Source organism: Cladophialophora carrionii (assembly GCF_000365165.1).
Source record: "Cladophialophora carrionii CBS 160.54 unplaced genomic scaffold supercont1.1, whole genome shotgun sequence".
Lineage (NCBI taxonomy): Eukaryota > Fungi > Ascomycota > Eurotiomycetes > Chaetothyriales > Herpotrichiellaceae > Cladophialophora > Cladophialophora carrionii.
In genome coordinates this window covers 1457860-1477812 of record NW_008481816.1, presented here as the reverse complement: position 1 = coordinate 1477812, position 19953 = coordinate 1457860, and the positions used below count along the sequence as shown (strand labels likewise).

At 55.4% G+C, this 19953-nt stretch overlaps 7 protein-coding genes across 7 annotated transcripts; 4 read left to right on the top strand and 3 right to left on the bottom strand.

Moving 5' to 3' along the window:
- Nucleotides 1-250: 250 nt before the first annotated feature.
- G647_00532 (uncharacterized protein) lies at nt 251-1036 on the top strand (the record flags this gene model as incomplete). The annotated part of the gene is made up of 1 exon (XM_008723935.1): nt 251-1036. One exon carries the CDS (start codon nt 251-253, stop codon nt 1034-1036), a length of 786 nt encoding a protein of 261 aa, XP_008722157.1.
- A 1145-nt stretch (nt 1037-2181) lies between these two features.
- G647_00531 (uncharacterized protein) lies at nt 2182-3756 on the bottom strand (the record flags this gene model as incomplete). Its single annotated transcript, XM_008723934.1, has 2 exons — nt 2182-3601; nt 3659-3756. 2 exons carry the CDS (start codon nt 3754-3756, stop codon nt 2182-2184), a joined length of 1518 nt encoding a protein of 505 aa, XP_008722156.1.
- Nucleotides 3757-4882: 1126 nt separating this feature from the next.
- G647_00530 (uncharacterized protein) lies at nt 4883-5801 on the top strand (the record flags this gene model as incomplete). The annotated part of the gene is made up of 3 exons (XM_008723933.1): nt 4883-4922; nt 5000-5256; nt 5346-5801. 3 exons carry the CDS (start codon nt 4883-4885, stop codon nt 5799-5801), a joined length of 753 nt encoding a protein of 250 aa, XP_008722155.1.
- A 757-nt stretch (nt 5802-6558) lies between these two features.
- G647_00529 (uncharacterized protein) lies at nt 6559-10704 on the bottom strand (the record flags this gene model as incomplete). The annotated part of the gene is made up of 1 exon (XM_008723932.1): nt 6559-10704. The coding sequence occupies one exon, from the start codon at nt 10702-10704 to the stop codon at nt 6559-6561; it is 4146 nt and encodes a 1381-aa protein (XP_008722154.1).
- An 862-nt stretch (nt 10705-11566) lies between these two features.
- G647_00528 (uncharacterized protein) lies at nt 11567-12769 on the top strand (the record flags this gene model as incomplete). The annotated part of the gene is made up of 1 exon (XM_008723931.1): nt 11567-12769. One exon carries the CDS (start codon nt 11567-11569, stop codon nt 12767-12769), a length of 1203 nt encoding a protein of 400 aa, XP_008722153.1.
- An 832-nt stretch (nt 12770-13601) lies between these two features.
- Nucleotides 13602-14481, top strand: G647_00527 (uncharacterized protein; the record flags this gene model as incomplete). The annotated part of the gene is made up of 2 exons (XM_008723930.1): nt 13602-13645; nt 13716-14481. The coding sequence occupies 2 exons, from the start codon at nt 13602-13604 to the stop codon at nt 14479-14481; spliced, it is 810 nt and encodes a 269-aa protein (XP_008722152.1).
- A 2720-nt stretch (nt 14482-17201) lies between these two features.
- On the bottom strand, nt 17202-19674 carry G647_00526 (uncharacterized protein; the record flags this gene model as incomplete). Its single annotated transcript, XM_008723929.1, has 3 exons — nt 17202-18498; nt 18557-19439; nt 19491-19674. 3 exons carry the CDS (start codon nt 19672-19674, stop codon nt 17202-17204), a joined length of 2364 nt encoding a protein of 787 aa, XP_008722151.1.
- Between the last annotated feature and the right edge of the window lie 279 nt (nt 19675-19953).

Here is a 19953-nt window from a genome sequence, read left to right as displayed (position 1 = left end):
TCAATTATATTTGGACAGGGTCCCTGCAGTGCCTGCTTAGGGGGCGGCCCGATATGCTCATGGCTGCAGTGGACTTGACTAAGTTAGAATTAAGCTTATCTTTAGGCGCTTTAGTTAGGCACTTTACTTACTGCGTTGGGCACTCTACTAACGGTCAATGCAGCTTCATCACAAATGACCTCATTGTTTACTGCTGCGGCGACGGCGTATGAGCACAGGCTTCTGCATTACTGCCTCTCATGCTTGCACAATGCCGTTGACAGGCCTATTCATCGTTACAGTTGGTCCTGGCCAGTCTTCGCCGTCCGCTGCTCTCATCTCGCACATCTCTCGATCGTTCCCCGCCGAGCCTCTGCCTACATTTTATTTGGACCATCGGCTCTTCATCGACACATCCTCCTTGCTTCCCAGCTCGAATGCCTCTCTTCGCAAGTCAACGAGTATCCTGACCATCTCCCACACTCCCACGACGACATACGTGGCCACTACATCTCCTGTGTCCCCCTCGAAAGAACAATCCGCCGTGGCGCCGTCACCCACCCTGATTACGATCCCGTCCACATCGGCGGACTCGTTCACCCAGCTGATTGGGACCAAATTCCAGCCGCTATGGACACATCGACAGTCTCTAATAATTGAAAATGGAACATCTCTGTCTTTTCTAGATGGAGAGTGGATAATCCGCATTGGGGACCTGAAGACCCCCCCGCGTGCGAACCAGGCGGGGTCCAATCTCAGAGGCATGTTGATCGAGGTGTCACACATGGAGGACGACAATCACATGCAGATGCAGGGTCCAAATGATGTGCAGAAAGATGTTCTTGACGTAGACAAGGAAGATGAGGCCCTGCTACGTGGTTTCCTCGACTCGGTCACCGACGGGAGCGGCGTACCGTCTATCACCAGCTCAGATTCCAACCGATTTCTGATTCGTCGCACAAAGGTTCGGGAGAAGGATAAAGGAGCTGCTTCACCTGCGGCGGATTTCGAGCTAGCAAGCTTATACCTGGACATCCTTCGAGGCTCAAGAGGCTGAGATCGGGAGATACCACACGAACCCACATCCCTCTCGTACAACGCTGCTAGAATTTTCAAGGTCAATTCAACCCAACCGCGCACGACCTCCGTATGAGCGCCACCGGGCGTATTTCACCTCCGCCATTCCCTACCACACGACATGGCAACGCTTGTAAAAGTCCAGAGTCGTCAGATCCGCAACCCCATCCAGGCTATATTCCACTCAGAAACGCTGAGCCTATTGCACCGAGCAACTCTTGGGCTGCAAACACCTGCGCATCGGCAGCCCTTCCGCCTGTTTGCACCTTCCAATCGGCACCTGCCTCCAGTACGAGGTCCGGCATTGAGACATATGGAGAATCCGACAGCTTCGGCCCAGGTCTGCGCGAAGTACGGAGTAGCAGCGAGGTGGAATCGGATGTTCTTACAATTGAAGAAGTCTGTCGTGAATTGATGGATGCGCAGACCATCAGGAGCCAAACAGGGTTCGGGTGCCCGGTGCCTGAGCTCGGGAAAGTTGGAACCTCTGCATCAACGAACCAGGCCGGCATATGACACAGATGACGGTGAGTTGAGACAGGGGAGAAGAGTGGTTACGGCGCGGACCCCAACAGGAGCACCGACGGCAATGAGGAATCATCCTTGCATTCGTTGGTGGGGGCTTCTGTTTTGTAGCAACGCATCTACAGCAATTGACAGATTCACCCCAAGCAGAGTTCGAACACAAGACCATAAGAGGTACTTAAAGTCTCTAGAGCAGATGAATATGCTCATACGTTTCGGCCGTGAAATAGAGCAGGCCCCTTGCTGGCTACCACGCCTGAAGAAACTCCACTGTTTTACATATGTGATAGCATAGGATTTTCGCAGTCGACTTCCTGCTCACCACAACAAGTCGCTTTGCCTTACTGCGCCCTGCGCCGTGGGATCACGATAGCATCACCGATCCGAGCCCGCGTCCTCTTCCCTGGCGCAAAGCACCCTTCCCGCCCCCTTGACCCATCATCCATCATCTATCTCCCATTCACAATCCTCGTCCTCGATGTCCTCCCCATTCCCCACAGCTTTGGCATCTGCATAGTCTCGCAGCTCTACCCCTTCACTTGCACCCGCCAGCATAGTAGCCGTCCGATCCGGGATGCTCCCAACCAAAGGCCGAACGCTCTACATCCCGCCCTCTTGCCGGATCAGCTCGTCGACGTCATCGTCCAAAGTGGCCAGGACGTCCCTTCCCTGCCGCTGGCCCTGTTCCTGCTGGGCAGCTAGACCCGGCAGCCCGATGCCTTCGATGCCCATCTCGCCCAGATCCGGGACTTGTTCGTCTTCGGCGCCGTGGGAGGTTTTGCGTCGCTTGGCGCCGGGGAGCCCGTTGCTGGTCGTCCGTGGGCGGGTGTGCGTGTGCGGATGCGGATGCGTATGACCCGCGCTAGGCAGGAACGCGGAGTAATCTGCGTCCAGGCCGAGGGGGAGGCCCGCGCCGGAGGAGGCAGAAAACTCGGCCAAAGCGGCGGCGAGGGCCGGGTTGCGCACAGGCGGAGGGGTTGTGGAAGGCGCTGACGTCGGTGCGGATGCCGGAGCCGGAGCCGGAGCTGGAGGGTCTTGATCGAACATGCCGGTCGTGGGGGAGGTGTTGGTATTGTTGTTATAGTCGCCTTCGTCGTCGGTGAGTTGCTCAATCTCGGGTCGCTCAGAGAGGAAGGCGCCGGTGCTCGTTGAGTGGGGGGCATTGTCCGTGTCAGTCTCAGGGCCAGGACCAGGAGGCGTTGTGTGTGTCCCTGCGTCCGGGCCGATAGTGATGGTGCTCGTGGCGGAGGAAGCTTCTGCTGATGTCAGGCCGCGGATAATGGCGTCCTCGACTTCCCGCTTCTTGGCCTCGGTGCTGGCCTTGCGGCTGTCGAGCGTCAAGTAGGTTTCGTCGTCCTTGGCCAGGGCCGACTTGTTGATCTCCAGAATGCGTTCGAGGTCCGCGATCAGCGCCTTCCGCGCCTTGATACTCGCCGAAACAGAGCTCTCCGCCGCGGCAAGCGACTTGATCAAGCTGGACAGCCGGGCGGCATGGACGGGCGGGCTGGGCAACACGGCGCCCGGCTCGTTCAGCTTCATGTACTCGTTCTGCGCGGCGTCGATGGCCGGCCTGGCGGCGATGGTCTGCTTCGTGACTTCGATCTGCAAGGGCGCCAACGTCTCCAATTCCTTGGGCAAGCCGCCGCCCGTGCTGCTCGAAGACCCGAACAGGCTTTGTCCCATCAGGGTCTTCTTCTTCCCTCCGCCCCCCTTGGACTTGTCGATCTCGTCCATGCGCGCTTCGATGGCGTCGAGAATGGGCACCTCGAAGACATTCCTCGTCCGCCAGACTTCGACCACGCGGCGGATCTTGGCTTGAATCTCCGGCGGTGACGATCGATACGCCGTCTGAATCGCCTCGGCCATCAGCGGAGAGAAAGCGTCGGGGAACTCGGATCGTTTGCGCGCCCGGGCATTTTGGACAATGTCGTTGACGAGGTAGATGAAGTTGAGGCGTTTGGGTGGTGGAGCGTCGCGGAGCCGAGTGAGCCAGTAGTTAGCTATACGGTCGGCGTGGCGTCTGGAGATGTCGTTAGTCTGTATCTAGGTCAGAAGCGGTGGCATAGCAGCGACGTACTTATGAAACATGATCCATTGTGACACCGACACGATGGAATCTTGGGTCTCGTTCAGGGTCGATAGCTTGGCCTTGAGGGCCTCATCTGAGAACGACATGCTGGAACGGCCTGCTCCTGATGATCATGCGGCACCTGTCGCAGAGCGTTCAATTTGGCTCGCAGAACCGTGCTGGCGGCGTGAGGCAACACTTTGCTCAGGATGTAATGTCTGTGAGAGCAGGGTGAAGTCCACAGCAGATGATTTACACTACGGCTATGACGGTGATCGAGAGATGAAGCTCTGACTTCAGGCAACACTCGACGATAGATTGCTCTCCCCGTGTTGACCGTACTATCTGCCTCGAGAGTGATCAATTCCTGATGATTGAATTCGGTTGTCGAAGAGTGCCTGAAAGCGAAGGTCAGCTTGAAGTTGTTGTCGATCATCGCGCCAAGGCACTGGCACGTGACTGAATCTCGCTTGTAAGCACAGTAGTCGACCGTACGAAGTGCCAAGAAACAGCTGTCGACAGCGCCGTTCGTGCAGTTTGTCAGCCATTGGGACTACGGAGTCTCGTTTACATGCAGAGCTCTCCAGCAGCCCGTCTCTATCTCTGTTCTACACCAGCTGCCAGAGAGGAGTGCATCCTGTCTTCCGGTCAAGATACACACACAGGAATTGAAGAGGGTCTCTGACAGTGGAGCTCCGATGGAGAAACTGTTGATGGAGTACCGCAAGTTCACATGCAGTACCTCAGTACCGGATTGACTTGCACTCCAGCGAGCAGCCTTGCGGGCACGGCCGAGTGAGCCATAACAGAGATGATTTCAACTGCCAGTCAGTGTATACAGCTATATAGGGATACAAGAGCAGGGCATAAACTTGTATTATGCTGCCACCAAGAACGTATTTCCAATGGATGAGATACAGAAAAAGGCCCCGTACTCAACGTAAAGATGTCGGAATTGTGACTGTCTGACACGTCTCAGCTTCACAGCTTCGTAGAGCCAAGGTCGTCTGACTGAAAGCATTTCTGAGGTGCCCCTGCAACTGCGACTCTGATCGCAAACAGACTACGGAGTACGTAGCATCTTACAAAAAGTTGTAGCCTCACAACGTCCTCGACCCTACATTCTGTTTTTGCAAGCGATATTCTTCTCTGACTGCCTACCCTCGTCTGACGCCAACTCTGCGCGCCCGTATCTCGCAATACTCTGCTCGTGTCTCCCATTCGCCATCCAGCATGGCCGACCGGTTCCCTTCAATTGAGGACATTGACGCAGGTACGAACCGACTCACGCTCTATGACTGCGCTCAGCTTAGCTTGTGTCCTCCGTGACCCGACTAACAGCATCTGCAGGCGAGACAGACGTCAGACCCGACACCAGCGGCCAAGGGGACTTCCTCGAACGCGAACGAGCACTACTGGGTGAGGACGCGGAGCTCTTCAACGCCAACTCCGGCAGACCGGCTGCTACAGTACAAGATGGAGACGACGACCTATTAGGCGGGGACGATGATTTCACACCTGCTCCGGCGCAGCCCTCGGGGGGTGCGGCGCCCGACGATCTCGACGACTTTGAGAGCTCTTTCCCTGCCATTGACACAAGAAACGACGTATGCCTACCCCCCCCCCCCGGCCTCTTTTGCGCAATCTACCCACACGAGTCTGCGGCAAAAGAACTAACATGGACACGCGGACATAGAACGTCGGACCCGGCGGCACGATAACCGACAGCACCCCGGCCCCGTTCACCGGCTACACGAACTACACGGCGCCGTCGGGCGAGGGAGAGAGCGAACCGATCCGCGCGTGGCGCGAAAAGCGCGATGCCGACATTGCCCGCCGCGACGAAGCCTCGCAGCGCAAAAAGGAAGAGACCGTCTCCACGGCCCAGAAAGACATTGACAGCTTCTACGAATCCTACAATCGGAAAGTCGACAAGCAGAAGGCCCAGACGCAGAAGGAGGCCGAAGAGTTTTTGGCCAAGAGAGAGGATACCACTGCAGAGGGCACCGCGTGGGAGAGAATTGCCAAACTGGTGGATTTGAGTGGCAAGGGCCAATCTGGAGGAGGCGACGGGAGCTCCAAGAAGAAGATGAGGGAGTTGTTGCTCAGTCTGAAGGCTGATAAAGACGCCCCGGGAGCAGGAGGCGTGTAATTGAGTGTACGAATGATCAAGGAGGCGACGTATGTGGACAGAGGCCAGGAGTTGAAGGCGCGGGATTACCATGACGGGCTCATCTGGTTTCCAGCTTACAGCTTAACCCACGGGCAAGTCGCATCCGAAGGATGGCGTAGCCTGTGGCCGAACAGTCGGAGCCTCCAACACGTCGAGTATTCTATGGAGTGAAATGCACATCTGGCGTTCTAGAATTGAACATGATGAGCTCGGTAATAGTGCGCGCATACAAAATCACAAGGTAGTGTAAACATGTTGTTGTTCCTGTCGGTCTGTCTGTCGGTCTTAACCCAATGCTAATTGACATTCAAGAGCCTCATTTCTTCCAACCACCATTGTCACGTCGCTCGGTCTCAGTCGTGCATTCAGTCACCGATATACAGCAGCCCCTTGCGCTCGAAACATATCCATAATTAACCCGGAATGCGGAGAAACAAGGCCATCCAGACAAAGTTGCACTCGTGAAAACGCCGTTCTGCCTGATGCATATCTCTCCCATGAAAATACGATTCCCTGATGCATATAATCGGTCCCGTTGCGCGCGCCCTAGTCCTGTCTGTATGTAGGACGCCCAATACGCCGGAAGTGGAAACGACGACCGCACTTTGATTGAGCCTCAAATCGGCAACTAACATCTTCTCGTCTCATCTCAGCCAATCTCATTCGTCACCATCGGTTGGATGGTCCCCTGTGAACCGGCCTCCACCAATGTCCCTACCAGGGTGGAGTGATCTGATCACCGCTTTCTCCTGGGCATGCGCTTCTTGCGCCCAGAGACGATCTGCATCTGCTGGATGAAGTTGCGGCCCAGTTGCTCTACGTCCGCGACCGCCTGCTCGGCCTGCTGGACGACGGCCGAGGTGGAGGTGGAGGCAGAGGCAGAGGCGGTGGCGGAAGCTGGGGTCCCTGCTGCGGGAGACGCTCTTGCTGCAGGCTGCTTCTGCTTCCCCGTCAGTGGTTGTGTCTGTATCTGCGTAGTCTGCGTCTGCGTTTGCGTCTGTATCTGGGCCTGCCCCGGTGTTTGCGACCTCGCCTTCTCAGTCACTTTGGCGATATACTCGAGTGCCATTGCCGCCTTGGCTTGCCTCTCCGAATCGGTCATGCCTGCACCTGCACCGCTGCTGCCTACTCCGTTGACATTGAAGCTTTCGTCCAGGGGCGTCGGCATCGTGTTCTTGTAGTAGTACTCTATCCAGGCTTTCAATCCGTGGTATTCCTGTGCCTTGGCGATGAGCAAGGCCAACTGGACATGTCCAATGAGCGTGTCCTCGATCTGCCATGCCACGCCGTCGAGCACGTGTTGGTTGAATTTCAGTCCGGGCTGCTGGAAGTTTGCAATGGAATGCATTTTATCGACACAATCGGTGAACGCGAGCAGTTGTTCGCGGAGCTCGAGTTCACGATCGCTCATGGGCCAAGGTTCGGAGTCAACATTATCTTCATCTTCCGAGTTGGATCGAGGAGCGGCTGTGTCCGCTTGTCGCCCTTCGTTGTCGCCCTCAGGTATCCGAGATACGCCCGCGTTCTGATGAGGAGAGACCTCTGCTGCATCTTTTTCGAGATTTCCTTTCTCGGATGCAGTGCTTGAGACATTGTTCTGAATGCTTGGGACATTGACTGGGACTTTCTTTAAATTAAAGTGGCGTGAGGCTGCTGTCGTGTTAGTCGGTGTAGGCTCTGGGGCTGCAGGCTGTGGTCTGGGACCATTCACTTCAGGAGGTAAAAGCTCTGCGAAACGAGAGTTTCCGGCCCTTGAGCGCAACTCTTTCAGCCGCTTTTGATTGCCTGGCCAGGTCAACGGTCGCTCTTGTAGAAGCAGGGCGCTTCTCTCGAGGTTGCCCCAGAGGGTTTCCGGAGGCGTTTTGCCATCGGCCTGGATGGCAGTCAGCTCCGCGAGATCGACATCAAGGCTGTTTTTGAGCACTTGGAGCTCTTCGCCGAATTCCTGGTCGGCTTCGCTGCAGCTACACTTCTTCTTGGATGCTATACATTTCAGGTGCGGCGTGAGTGTCTGGGCCATGTCCCAGTATGCTCCAATCATGAGTTTAAAGTGGGCATCTCGCGGCAGGCCGGAAGACGTCTGGAACAAAGGTGAAGACGGGTCATCCTCCAGACGTTCTTTTTCGGGCTTGTGCACCTTCAGTGGTGCAGGCACAAGCGAGCCCAGTTTCTCCTTAGCGAAAGACGACAGTCGCGCTTGGCAGGCATGGTCCGGTAGACACCTGCACGCCGACGCATCTTCGCACATGAGATAAAATCGAGACAGCGCACCCTGGATCCGCTGGTACTTTGGAGCACGACTGTCCATATCAGTCAACAGAGAGTGGAAGATGAACTTCTCGATATAGCGCAAATTCGCCTTTGCTTGGCTGCCAGTCATTGATCCGAGCACAAATGTGCAGATGAAGCCTAGAATGTCGACGGCCATGAGAGAAATCTCGATGGAAGCATGGCATAGTAACGAGCTGTTCAGCAAGCCAAAGAGATCTGCGACAGATTCTGCAACGAACCCGAAGGTACGGACCCAGTCCTCGTTGTTGCCGGCCCCGACTCCTACGAAGGTTTTCAGGTCCAACATCATCTGGAAACCTAGGTCGAAGTTCTCCCTGTACCGCAAGGTGACCCGTTGAGCTTGGAGGATAGCAGCCCTTCCAGGACACAGGCCAAGCTCTTGGAAGTGCAAGAGAGCATCGGAGAGCTTCAAGTGCGGTGCCACAATGGTGAGTCGCAGGTACTCAGTGTAGAACATCTTCTCCTTGTCGAAATCCATCCAGAAGAATTTGTTCGACGTCTGATGGGTCAGCACCATGCGCAATACGTCCCAGATACCCTCTTCAAGGTTCCTATGGTAGTATTCGCTAATGCGGGCTCGGAGCTTCTTGGGATCTTTCGCCGAGCTGGTTTTCAGGAAGTTGAAGAGCCCCTGCAAGTCCAACGGGGCTACGAGCTTGCCTTCGACCAGAAATCTCGTGGCAACCGCATGGTCGGGTCTCTGTGAGTGAAAGGCGAGAGCTGCTGCAGGGGTTGGGGATGCAGGTTTCGGTGCAGCAGCGCCCTTTTTCAGCTTCTCCTCATGTGCTGCGACGAATTTCGGCATCGAGTCGTTCACCTTCGACAGGGCCTCGAGGAAAACTTGTGGCGGATCCTTCTTCATCATGCTCATATAGGCCTTTACCACGTTTAGCGTCGGAAGAAATTTGTCGGGTTTATTTCGTGCAGCAGTCACGATGAGAGTGGTGAGCTTTGCGGAAAGCTGCTGCGCAGAACTTGTGCCAGCCCCAGCCTCGACGACTAGGGCCTTGAGCGAACGGCGGAAAAGGATGTCGGTGATCACATCATCAAGGACGATGTCCGACAGTGGCGGAATTGGCGATTTCAGTGTCGCTTTTGCTTTGATCTTCTTGAGCGCCGTGGTGACATTTTCCACAGTATCATCTGCCATCCTTTCCGCAATTTTGATCATCTCTTTCTTCGCCGCATCTTCCACCTTGATGCATTCCAAGTTGGCTTTGATCGTGTCTTCGTCGAGATTCAGGTCAGGATCGGCGGCGCTAGAAGGTTTATCGGAGCCCTGCATTTTCAACCGGAGGTTCATCATGACCTCTACCACGTTATTACATGTTGTAGTCTTGCCGTCGCTGGTGGTGACATCAACTGTGAAGCCGGTGGCATTAGGCTTGGAGAGCATATCCTCGAGAGCATTAAAAGACTTTTTCAGGACGGGACTCATAGGCCCATTGAGCTCGAGCACACTGCGCAGATCTGTGATGGCGGTTTGCACATCTTGAGGATCAGATGCACTGAAGAAACCCTTCATCACGCTCAGAGCTTGAGAAAACGAGCCCGGATTTGAGGATGCCAAGGTATTTTCCAGTACTGTTGTGAGATTGGCCGGGACTGTTGTGCTTGTGCCGGATGCTGGGGCAGTGGGATGATGGAGCTGTGAAAGAGCAGGTTCTGCATCAAGAATCATCTGCCTGAACTCGTTGTTCTTGCGCTCTGCTTCGGCCATCTCTGAATTGGCTTGATCCAACTTCACGCGGGCATCCGCTGGCGAGACTCGTCCTGCATTCACATCGTGTCTGATTTTATCCAACCTTCCTCGTATTCTCCGTACAATATGCTCATTGTCCTTCGCAGCCTCAAAAATTGCACTGTTCTTGGGGTCAAGCAGGAACTCCTTCGAAGCCATGGGCAGGATATCCAAAGCCGGCATTTCCGACGTGCTCCCTTTGTCGATTTTGCTTGGTTGAGTAGGGATTTGATTGCTGCGGGTCGCCTTATCCAGGATAGCATTCCGCCGAGCCCTCAATGCTGCCTCTTCTTCGTCGTCTTTCTTGACACGAAGCAACTCGACATCCCTCTGTTTTCGCAGTGCGCTCTGCATTCGCTGCGATTTCTCCGACACGATTCTTGCATGGTAGTACTTGATCGTGTCCATCTCCATCCATGACACGCCCTTGGTCTTTGCCCGCGTGCATAGTTCATGCTTGCAGGGAAAATCATTCTTCCCAGCTGCCTCACCACATGTTTCATCAAAGTCCAGGCAACATTTCCCCCTGCCGGTGAACTTGAAATCACCTCCTAGGTGGGCTTTGAAGAGACTATCCAGCGCTGTTGCGTTCTCATCAAGGAGCGCCCTCTGGGTCTGGTGTCGGGAAGATTTATGTTCCAGTTCGTTCTTTTCCTTTTCCAATTTTGCTCTTTCGGTGAGAAGTTCGTTATAAGTTTTGATGTCATCATCTGCCCAGCCGTCGACGTTGTGGCCGTCGGCAGCTCTCAGCGGACTTCCAGGCCTCGGAGCGGAAAGGGCCTCAGCAGTCATGTCGTGCAAGTTTTCATTGCTCGGCAATCTCGGGCCTTTGCCTTTCGGCTTGCCCATATCTTCGCAACAAGAGTTTATTCTGTAATATCAAGGTTGGAGGAAACGGAGTAGGAGCCCGACAAGGCCCCTGATGGATGCTGTGATTGGCTGGAGTCTGTGGTCGTTTGACAGCTCCGGTGCGGCGAACCCGCTGCTCTAAGCAGGAAAGCCGCAGTAGGACAGTGTTGCGAAGGCACGCACTGACTGACTATTGCAAGCCCTCTTCTAACGTACGATGATGCCAACTGTCTCCTGAATTGATATTCTGGTTGAAAGGCTTCGGCTGCTACCACCCCGGCTAGCGACAGGCTCGATTGAAGCCCTTACCACGTCCAAGAACTCTGCATCACGGTTTGATGACACGAAAAAACACGGTCTGGATGGAGGCGCCCTCATGTTTCCAGGGAAAGCGGACTCAGGTTCCTCGTCCTGGAAAAGCTTGAGGCCGAAGTGGTGCCAACGACGCTGTCAATTCGAGATCTTCGCAGTCTCGGACGAATCGATGACGGCGAAATGAGCTCCAGGATGCTGGATCGTCCCCAGGGTGGCTCTGCCGTATTCTAGGTCTGCAAGCGGCCCTTGACGTCGATTATGGCCATGCTTGATGAAAATGAGGCTACAATGTCTTAGAAAGCAAGTCAAAGTCCAGCTGAGGTTAGTTTGAAGTTCCATCTGCCAGCCGATGGCGATTTCTGCGCCCGGACTAATTAGGCTTGGCGCGATCTCGGAGTTATACTTTTCTCCGTTCCGGTACTGCGCGCTAATTCATTCTCGTCATTCTCGTGTCACCCACGCCTGAAGCTGGTCTGAGACAAGCACGACAAGGTCAAGCACAAGGCCGTCATGATTTGCTGCTGAGTGCTCTGAAGCGCCGTGGACCATGACCAGCACTCCGTCAGCGCAGGCCAATGGGCACAAGGTGAATGACAGCATAGGAGAGATCATCAAAGCCGCGACTGACCACGACATACAATCACTGGAGAAGTGTATTGATCAGTATTCCTTTCCCGAATGCAAAGCTGTCGATGTCCAAGACCCAGCAACAGGCCTTACACCCCTACACGCCGCCATTGCCTCCAGTAAGTTGCAGCCAGATGGTGACTCTAGTGTAAATCAGCCCAGTGAAGAAAGCGGCATTCAGGTTGTCAAGTTCCTGCTCGAGAATGGCGCCATCTGGAATCAGCTGGACCGGAACGACGAGACACCGGGCTGCGTAGCGTATCGGTTGGGCTTGCACCAGCTCTACCAGATAATGGTAGACGCAGGCGTCCGTGCGGAGATGATACTGAACAGACTGGAAGAATACGAGGAGCTGGAAGACGAGGAAGAAGAGGGCGACGGCGATGGAAACGAGGTCAACGAAGGAGATTCGCCCACAGCTAAGGCAGGGGCACCGCCGCCCAGCACTAGTCAAGGCGACGTCACCAGTCCCCGGTACCTCTCATCCAACCTATCCCTCAGCAACAGCAGACTCCTGGACGCAGAGAGAAATGGGGTCATGATGGATTGGGAAACTTCTATTATGCGGCAATCAGCGGATGCCATTCTGCCGAAACCAGGCCTCAAGATATTAAACATTGGCTTTGGCATGGGCATTTTTGACACGTACATCCAGGATCACGCTAACAGGCCGGCGAGCCATCACATCATTGAGGCACACCCCGATGTCATCAATGAGATGCGCCGCAAAGGATGGATGGATCGGCCTAATGTGGTCATTCACAGCGGGAAATGGCAGAACATCCTCCCTCAGCTCGCCGCAGAAGACGAAATTTTCGATGCCATTTACTTCGATACTTTTGCCGAGTCCTACAGTGCTTTCCGTGACTTCTTCTCCGAGCACGTCATCAGCGTGCTGAGCCAGGACGGGCGGTGGTCGTTCTTCAACGGCATGGGCGCCGACAGGCAGATCAGCTACGACGTCTACCAGAAGGTCGTCGAATTTGACCTGTTCGAAGCTGGCTATGACGTGACCTGGGCTGACCTGCAACTTCCGAACCTTGATGAGGAGTGGGAAGGAGTCCGTCGGAAGTATTGGAACGTCGCGCAGTATCGTCTGCCTGTCTGCAGGTTTTTGGACTGAAACAGCTGCTATGGACTTGTTCTGGTAATTGGCGTTGGTTAGTCTACGCCACCATCAACTGACTATCTACTACGCGGGGTGGTCGAGAAGCTCGCCCAGCAATCGCCTGCATTTTTGCCGCCTGAGAAAAGCACCCAGTCAGCTAGCGCAGCCTTTCATACAAAACCTCAAGAGCTCCACGGCAGGAGAAGACCACGATTGCAATGCAACACCGGTTCAATAGGAGCGATATTCGGTCTAATCACGCCGAAGGGAGGCGGAACAAGCGGACGGAATGACGGGGAGAGTCTCAGGTCACCGTATACCCCCACGACTCACACTCCACCAATCCCCCCGCAACAGGTACATATTATACCAGGAGCGTGCCACCTCCAGACGCGTGGTCCAGCAGTCTTCAATCGAGCCAATACGTTGCATATCTCGGAATATTCCCGGAGGCCGAGATGCATTCGGTACACATTGCCCCGCATCCATACCTCTCCATGCGCTCACAGTCGTGTATTTCTCCTCGCCGGTTTGTGCTCACGCATGTCGTTTCTCCACCTCCAAACCTCCATGCGCAGGCAACTGGGGCACCGACGCGGATAGAGTTACCATGACGATCCGCGTGCCCGGAGAGGAGTCCTTCAACCTCGGGATTAGCTGAGCGAGCGGACTGCTCATGATGATCATATATATGCCGGAGGATCAGATGCCGCGTCGGCTGCGTCTCTCGAACTTTGGGAAGACCCTCAGAGCGCAGGCAGAGCAAACAGTGGGAAGGAGAATTGCAAGATACGGTCCCTCCACGTACTACACACACACGTTCACAGAGCACTAGTCAACGTCATAGATGGCCAAACGAACCGCCATCGTAACGGGCTCCTCCCGTGGCATGTAAGTCTGCCTACAGTGCCCTTGACAACACCCCAGCACCGCGGCACCACTAACGACCTCTTTCCCCCAGAGGCGAATCGATTGTCCGCCGGCTCGCCCAGGAAGGCTACAAAGTCACCGTCAACGACGTCTCCGCGAACAAGGCGGGCATCGACAAACTCGTCTCCGAGCTCAACAGTACACACGGCCAAGGGACGGCGATCGGCGTCGTCGCCGACGTGACCTCCTCCTCCGACGTGCAGAACCTGATAAAAGAGTCGGTTGAGAAACTGGGGCCCCTGACCGTGATGGTAGCGAACGCGGGCATCGCCCAGGTGTCCCCCGCACTAGACATCAGCGATGACGACGTGCACAAAATGTTTGAGGTGAACTTCTTCGGCGTCTGGCTCTGCTACACGCATGCGGCGAGGCAGATGATCAAGCAGGGTCCCGTCGAAGAGGGCAGCAGCGGGTACAAGATCCTTGGGTGTGCCAGCATCGTGGCATTCAAGCCCTTCCCCTTGCTCTCGCACTACAGCGCATCCAAGTGGGCGGTGCGTGGCTTGACGCAAGTTTTCGCCATGGAGATGGCGAAGCATAAAATCAACGTGAACGCGTATGCACCCGGCATCGTGGGCACAGCCATGTGGGATCTCATTGACGAGAAGCTTGGTGAGATCGAGGGTCGGCCGAGAGGCGAGACGGTCAAGAAGTATAGCTCCGAGTTGACCGCCCTGGGGCGAGTCAGCGTGCCTGACGATGTGGGCAACGTGGTCGGCGGATTCATGTGTTCGAAGGACGCGGAGTTTGTGACGGGCCAGACGATGGTCATTGACGGTGGCATCGTCTTCACGTGAGTGAGCTGAGCGAGTGGGGCGATGGCCACAGGGAAGCGTCAAGAGGAAGGATGAGACAATGACGAGACAGTGACGAGACCCTCCAAAGCTAAGTCATGGTACTTGTACTGTACACGACACACTGTTCTGCTGGGACATGGACATGGGCATGGGCATGTGCAGTCATCTTTGCTCCCTCCCTCTCCTGCCTGTATGCTCTTGAATGGAAAAGAGTAGGAGCAAAATAACCCAACAACGTTTCTTCGTCAAGAGGTTTTCTCAAACCCGATACCCTCGACATCGTCAAACCCTTCGATGCAGCAGCACGACAGGCCCTCTCTCTGCCCCGTCTGTCTGTAATGGCCCGACTCGCCTCGCCCTGTCCTCGCCTGTCCTGTCCTGTCCTGTCCTGTCCTGTCCTGTCCTGATTCCTTCCTTCCTTCTCACGCAGTCCTCCGTCAATCTCCTTCCTCCCCTTCGGTATCTCATCGAATTAGCGCTGACTCCTCCGATTCGGGTTCCGGTTCGGGTCCTGATTCGCGAATTCCATTCCCATTCCCATTCTTATTCATATCCCTATCCCCATCCCTATCCCTATCCCAGGCCTTATCCAGGATGCCCCTGTCCCTGCTTCGGCGGATAGGCCTTCCCCTGCACCTCGACCAACGGCTTGCACGTACACCAACTATTCTCGGGTATCGAGTCCATCACACCGGGGATATGTCGTCCGCAACCCCACCACGTTATCTTGTCTGCGCGGGTTGAGACGGTCATGTTAGCGGGAGGGAAGTTGAGTGCTTGAGTGCTTGTTTGGTGGCATGCACCGAGCCGAGGAGAACGGGGAGAAGAAGAAGCCTGCCTGGCTGAGGGCAAGATCATGGCCATGAATATAAAGGGCAATGGGAGCAGAATGATATATTGGACGAGATTTTGCGACGTGACATGACAAGACATGAAATGATATGACACCAGGGACTTACGACAGGTAGGACATATCCTTTGCATGCACATCTTTCGGGGGCAGGGTCGGTATGTGATGTTGGAGGGGCGAGGCGGAAGAGGAGAGATGATACAGCGCTGTAGGGGAGACTGGGAGGACGACTCGCGGCGACGGCGACGGCGACGGATGCGGGTGTATCTCCTTCGTTCGAGTATTGTTATAGTCTTGTCGTGAGGTGCTGGCTTTGGCTCTGGCACTGACACTGGCACTGGCACTGGCACTGGAACCGGAACCGGTCCCGGGACGCGGACTCGCGGCGCTATATCAACGATGCTCTGCGACGATTAATAGTCGGATCGCTATTATAATGCCATTGCCGTTCTCTGCCACGATTGTCAAGGGGTATGTACTTGTTCCGCCCGCTCGGGGACCGCGTCTCTGAGGCAAGGGAGCAGTGTCCGTGTTATGATGAAACATACCGACTCCGTTTGAGCAGCGGGCTTCAGAACATCGAGGAAAGACAGTGCAGGACGTGATTCGCCAGCGAGACATCACCTGTTCAATGGATGACTATGTCTTGGCGGGCTGGAGCGCGGATGAAGGAAGATTATCTACGTAGAGCCCGAGGTCGCCGAGGGGTGGGTGATCGAAGTGGACCGGCTGCATCAACCCGCTTCTCGATTTGCAATCAGAGACAGAAATTTGTACCAAAGACGGCCAAGTGTGGTGCTGAATCTGTTCTACATAGCCGAGTACGAATCTCGTCGCTTGCCCTGCAGTTGTAGATGTATGGACTTCGTGGGTCATGGGTATCGTGATTGGCAAGCACACGCCATCAGCGCCCGTGCGCATTCTCCTTTGCTCATGCACAAGTCGTAATAAGGACATAGGTATCTGCACCTCGTAGCCATGTCGATGATGCTCGTCGTGCGGAGGTCGAAAAATCGACTGCGTGGCGGTCAGTGGCATGCTGCGCCTTCTCCGTCGTGCTGCCCCTTCAGGCGAAGATACTCGAGTGCCCAAGGCGTCAGAAGCACCACATCCCGATCCAGGAGAGAGTCAGTGCGGCAACCAGCATGGCCGATCGCTTTGTCCGTGCACCTCCGTTGATGTTCTGATTCGAGTAGACGCATGCCCACCCCGAGACAGTCCCCGCCGCGCCATTGATACTTCCTCCGCAGCTCACTGGCCGTAGCGGCGGCTCGGAAGCCCCATTGAGCATACATTTCTGCGTACTCCAGTCGCCTGAATTGAGCGAAAGCACCCAGCCTGTGGGACAGCACGTTGCCCAGGCCGTGCCATCACCGTTCTGCTGATAGATGAAGCAGAAGTTCGCTTCGCATAATGAATTCGTTGATGGATTGGGACAGGACGCTTGTCGCGCGCTGAGGGGATAGGACAGACCTCTCTCGCTGAGAAGATTCATCTGAAATCGCGGCTCCGCAGCATTGTAGTGCTGAATTGTTGCTACGGAAGTAGTCGGATTGCTATCCACGCATTCGGCGATTGGATTTGCCGACATGGTGGGCGCAAGAGACACGATCGCTAATTGGAGCACCCAGTACCAGCGGGCCATGGCGAAACGATGCGTTGCTTGATGCCGCCAGCGAGAGTCTCTACGACGTCAGGCAGCAAATGCGATGGAGACTGTGAACCAGTGAGAGATATAGCCTCGACGTTGGCGGAGATGCCGGCTGACAACCGCGAGGTGGTGGTGTCGGTATCGGAGGCTGCTGAGTAAGGTACGTGTGGCGCTGGGATTGGTTCGTTAAACCACCGGACCTCCCTCTCGCCTATGTTGTCACCTGAGCCTGTCGAGCTTGTCCTGGATGTCCCGGACCTGTGGTGACACGGCTTCTGGGGATTTCAGTGTCAGTACTGCCGCCTCTTGGGCAATCGGCAGTACCTCCTCCAGTGTGCGTCCTCTTGCAAGACCGGCAATCACCACACCCAACATCGTGTCGCCGACGCCGTTCACCGACACGATATGATCTTGTGCCACTTCCATAAACGGGGGAAACAATCGCATATACAGACCGCCAAGATCACTGTCGCCAGAGAGGTTTCTTGACAACACATAAGGGGCGTTTTCTGGTCGCGTCAGCCTTTCATCCCCACGGCGCAACAGGCACGTCAGTAGACATCCTTGACGACCAAGTTTTGTTACCAGATTCGGGATAAACGGGAGAAGCTGTATGCCCTGCTGCGGAATACCCTGTTCGACCAGCTCTCGTCCGGCGACGGAGACCAACCGTTCCCGGGATCCCGCCCCATAGAGACCTAAGCTGTCGATGACGCTCCACCATTCCTCCGACTCGAACATCATGGCCTCCCTGGCAGCATTGTACAATGCTGACAATTCAAGGTGATTGGGGGATGCAAGGCTGACCACATGGTCCGGTACAACCTTAGCGCTCGTGACGAAACGATTGTCCTTGTGAAAGAGCCGTGCCGCCTTCGCGGTGGAGACTGGCTCGAATGCAACGAGTGCGCCGGAGGCTTTTGCGGCTGCGAATATCGCCGAAAGAATGCTCGGGGACCAGTTCGCATCGACGACGACCCACGTCGGTTTGCTCTGTTCCATCTTCGCCGTCCAGTAGCCAGGTGCCTCCAACTCAGGACGCGCAAAGATTGACATATCTGCCATCGCAACCACAAGATCTTTGTTGGTGTCGTTTATCGCAACGTATTGAGCCGTCCTGGCACCATCAATAGTTGAAAGCTGCCGTATACCTGTCGTTTGTAGACCGGACTTCGTGACATGGTCGAGAAGAGACGAGCCAGCTAGATCGTCTGCCACAGCGCTGGCCAAAACAACCTTCGCACCTGCCAAGTGGGCAGCTAGGGATACATTCCTGCCAACGCCTCCAGGTGATTGTGATATGCTAGACGGGTTCGACGTTTGCGGAACAGGGGAGGTGGATTGTGCGGTGATGTGAAATGGCTGGTGGTCGCACATTGTATCACTTGCCAACGAGCCAGCGACAAGTACGTCCACAGGCTGAACTGACTGTCTCTCCGTGCTTGGTGTTGACCTTGACTCGCGCATCGACGAACTGGAAGAGTTTTGAGGTATGACGAGCTTGCTGCTGTCCTCTCTGCGAGCAGTTAGCGGTTACCCTCGACGCGCTGTGCCCGACGCCTAACATGGCTCACCGCTGAGGTGCAGCTCCGTCTCGCCTTTCGAGTTTCGCAAGTTCTACCGCGACCTTGGTGCCGCGGATGACATTGGCCTCGACCAACGCTGTATTAGCCTTGACACTTCCTCCTTTACTCAATTCCCGGATACGTTTCAAGATGTACGGGGTGTTGGCACTTCCGCCAATGCCTTTTTGCTCGGCTTCCGAAACGGCTTCCGCGATGATAGAATCGATCTCTTCTCGCGACATTGCCGAATGCTCCGGAACAGGATTCGCGAAGAGCAGACCAGAATCTATGCCCAGCACAGACTGTGCGTAGATGATGGCAGCCGCATCTGCTTCGTCGAGAATAGTCTTGGGGCTCTTGACGCCGCTGTCTCGTGAGAAGAAGGCCGGAAAGTCGACGTCGCCTTGCCTGCCATCGGCAAAGGTGCCTACGCCCACCCCTTGCGTCTCAAGATACTCCAGTGTACGAGGGATGTCCAAGAAACTCTTGCAACCACTGGATATCACTGTGACGGGCGTTCGTCCAAGCTCGGTCAGGTCGGCCGAGATGTCCAGAGAGTTCTCTCCCCCTCGGTGGACACCACCAAGACCACCCGTAGCAAAGACCTTGATGCCCGCCAGGTGGGCTAGCACCATTGTCCCCGCAATGGTTGTCCCTCCATTGAGCGTATGCCCTCTTAAGCCCAACCCACCAATGAAGCCAAGGTCCCGCCTGGAGATCTTCCAGGTATTCTTGTTCCCAGCAGCTGAGACCAGCTCTATCAATTCTTCGGCGCCCATTCCAACTAGGGCTCTGCCCCCGAGGATACCGATAGTGGCAGGTACGGCGCCATTCACGCGGACTAGGGATTCGAGGTGCGAGGAGAGGGCAACATTCTCGGGGTACGGATAGCCTGGTAAGCAATGAGCCTTCATAGATATCTGCAGAAGGCTTCATGCCATACCGTGTGTGTATATCGTCGTCTCCAGCGCAACGACTGGCTTCCCCGTTGCGAGAGCATCTTGTACTTCCTCTGAGACGCGGAAGAGCTTGTCTCTACCGGTGACGAGCGGCCGTCTCTGGCCGAAGCATTGTGTCAATCTTCGAAAATACGGATTCAGGGACAATGTCCTCCTGCGTGAAGCCATTAATTACTTGCCGCGAGACAGGCACGAACCTCCGTTCTCAGTAGGCAGAGACCCTCCGTCCACGTACGGTACGATACTATTAGATACGGTGAGTCCCAAACATCCCAAGCCTGATCGCGTCTGATTGGCCCTTCCGCGAAAGCACGAGGCGACGAGGCTGAACGGCAGATCCCGCCTTACGTCATAACGTCCGCGAGTACTGCATTACAGGTACTGGCAGCCAAGTTCAAGAGGGCATTCGTCCCAGATTTCCGGTCCTTTCCACTTCTTCTTCTGCTC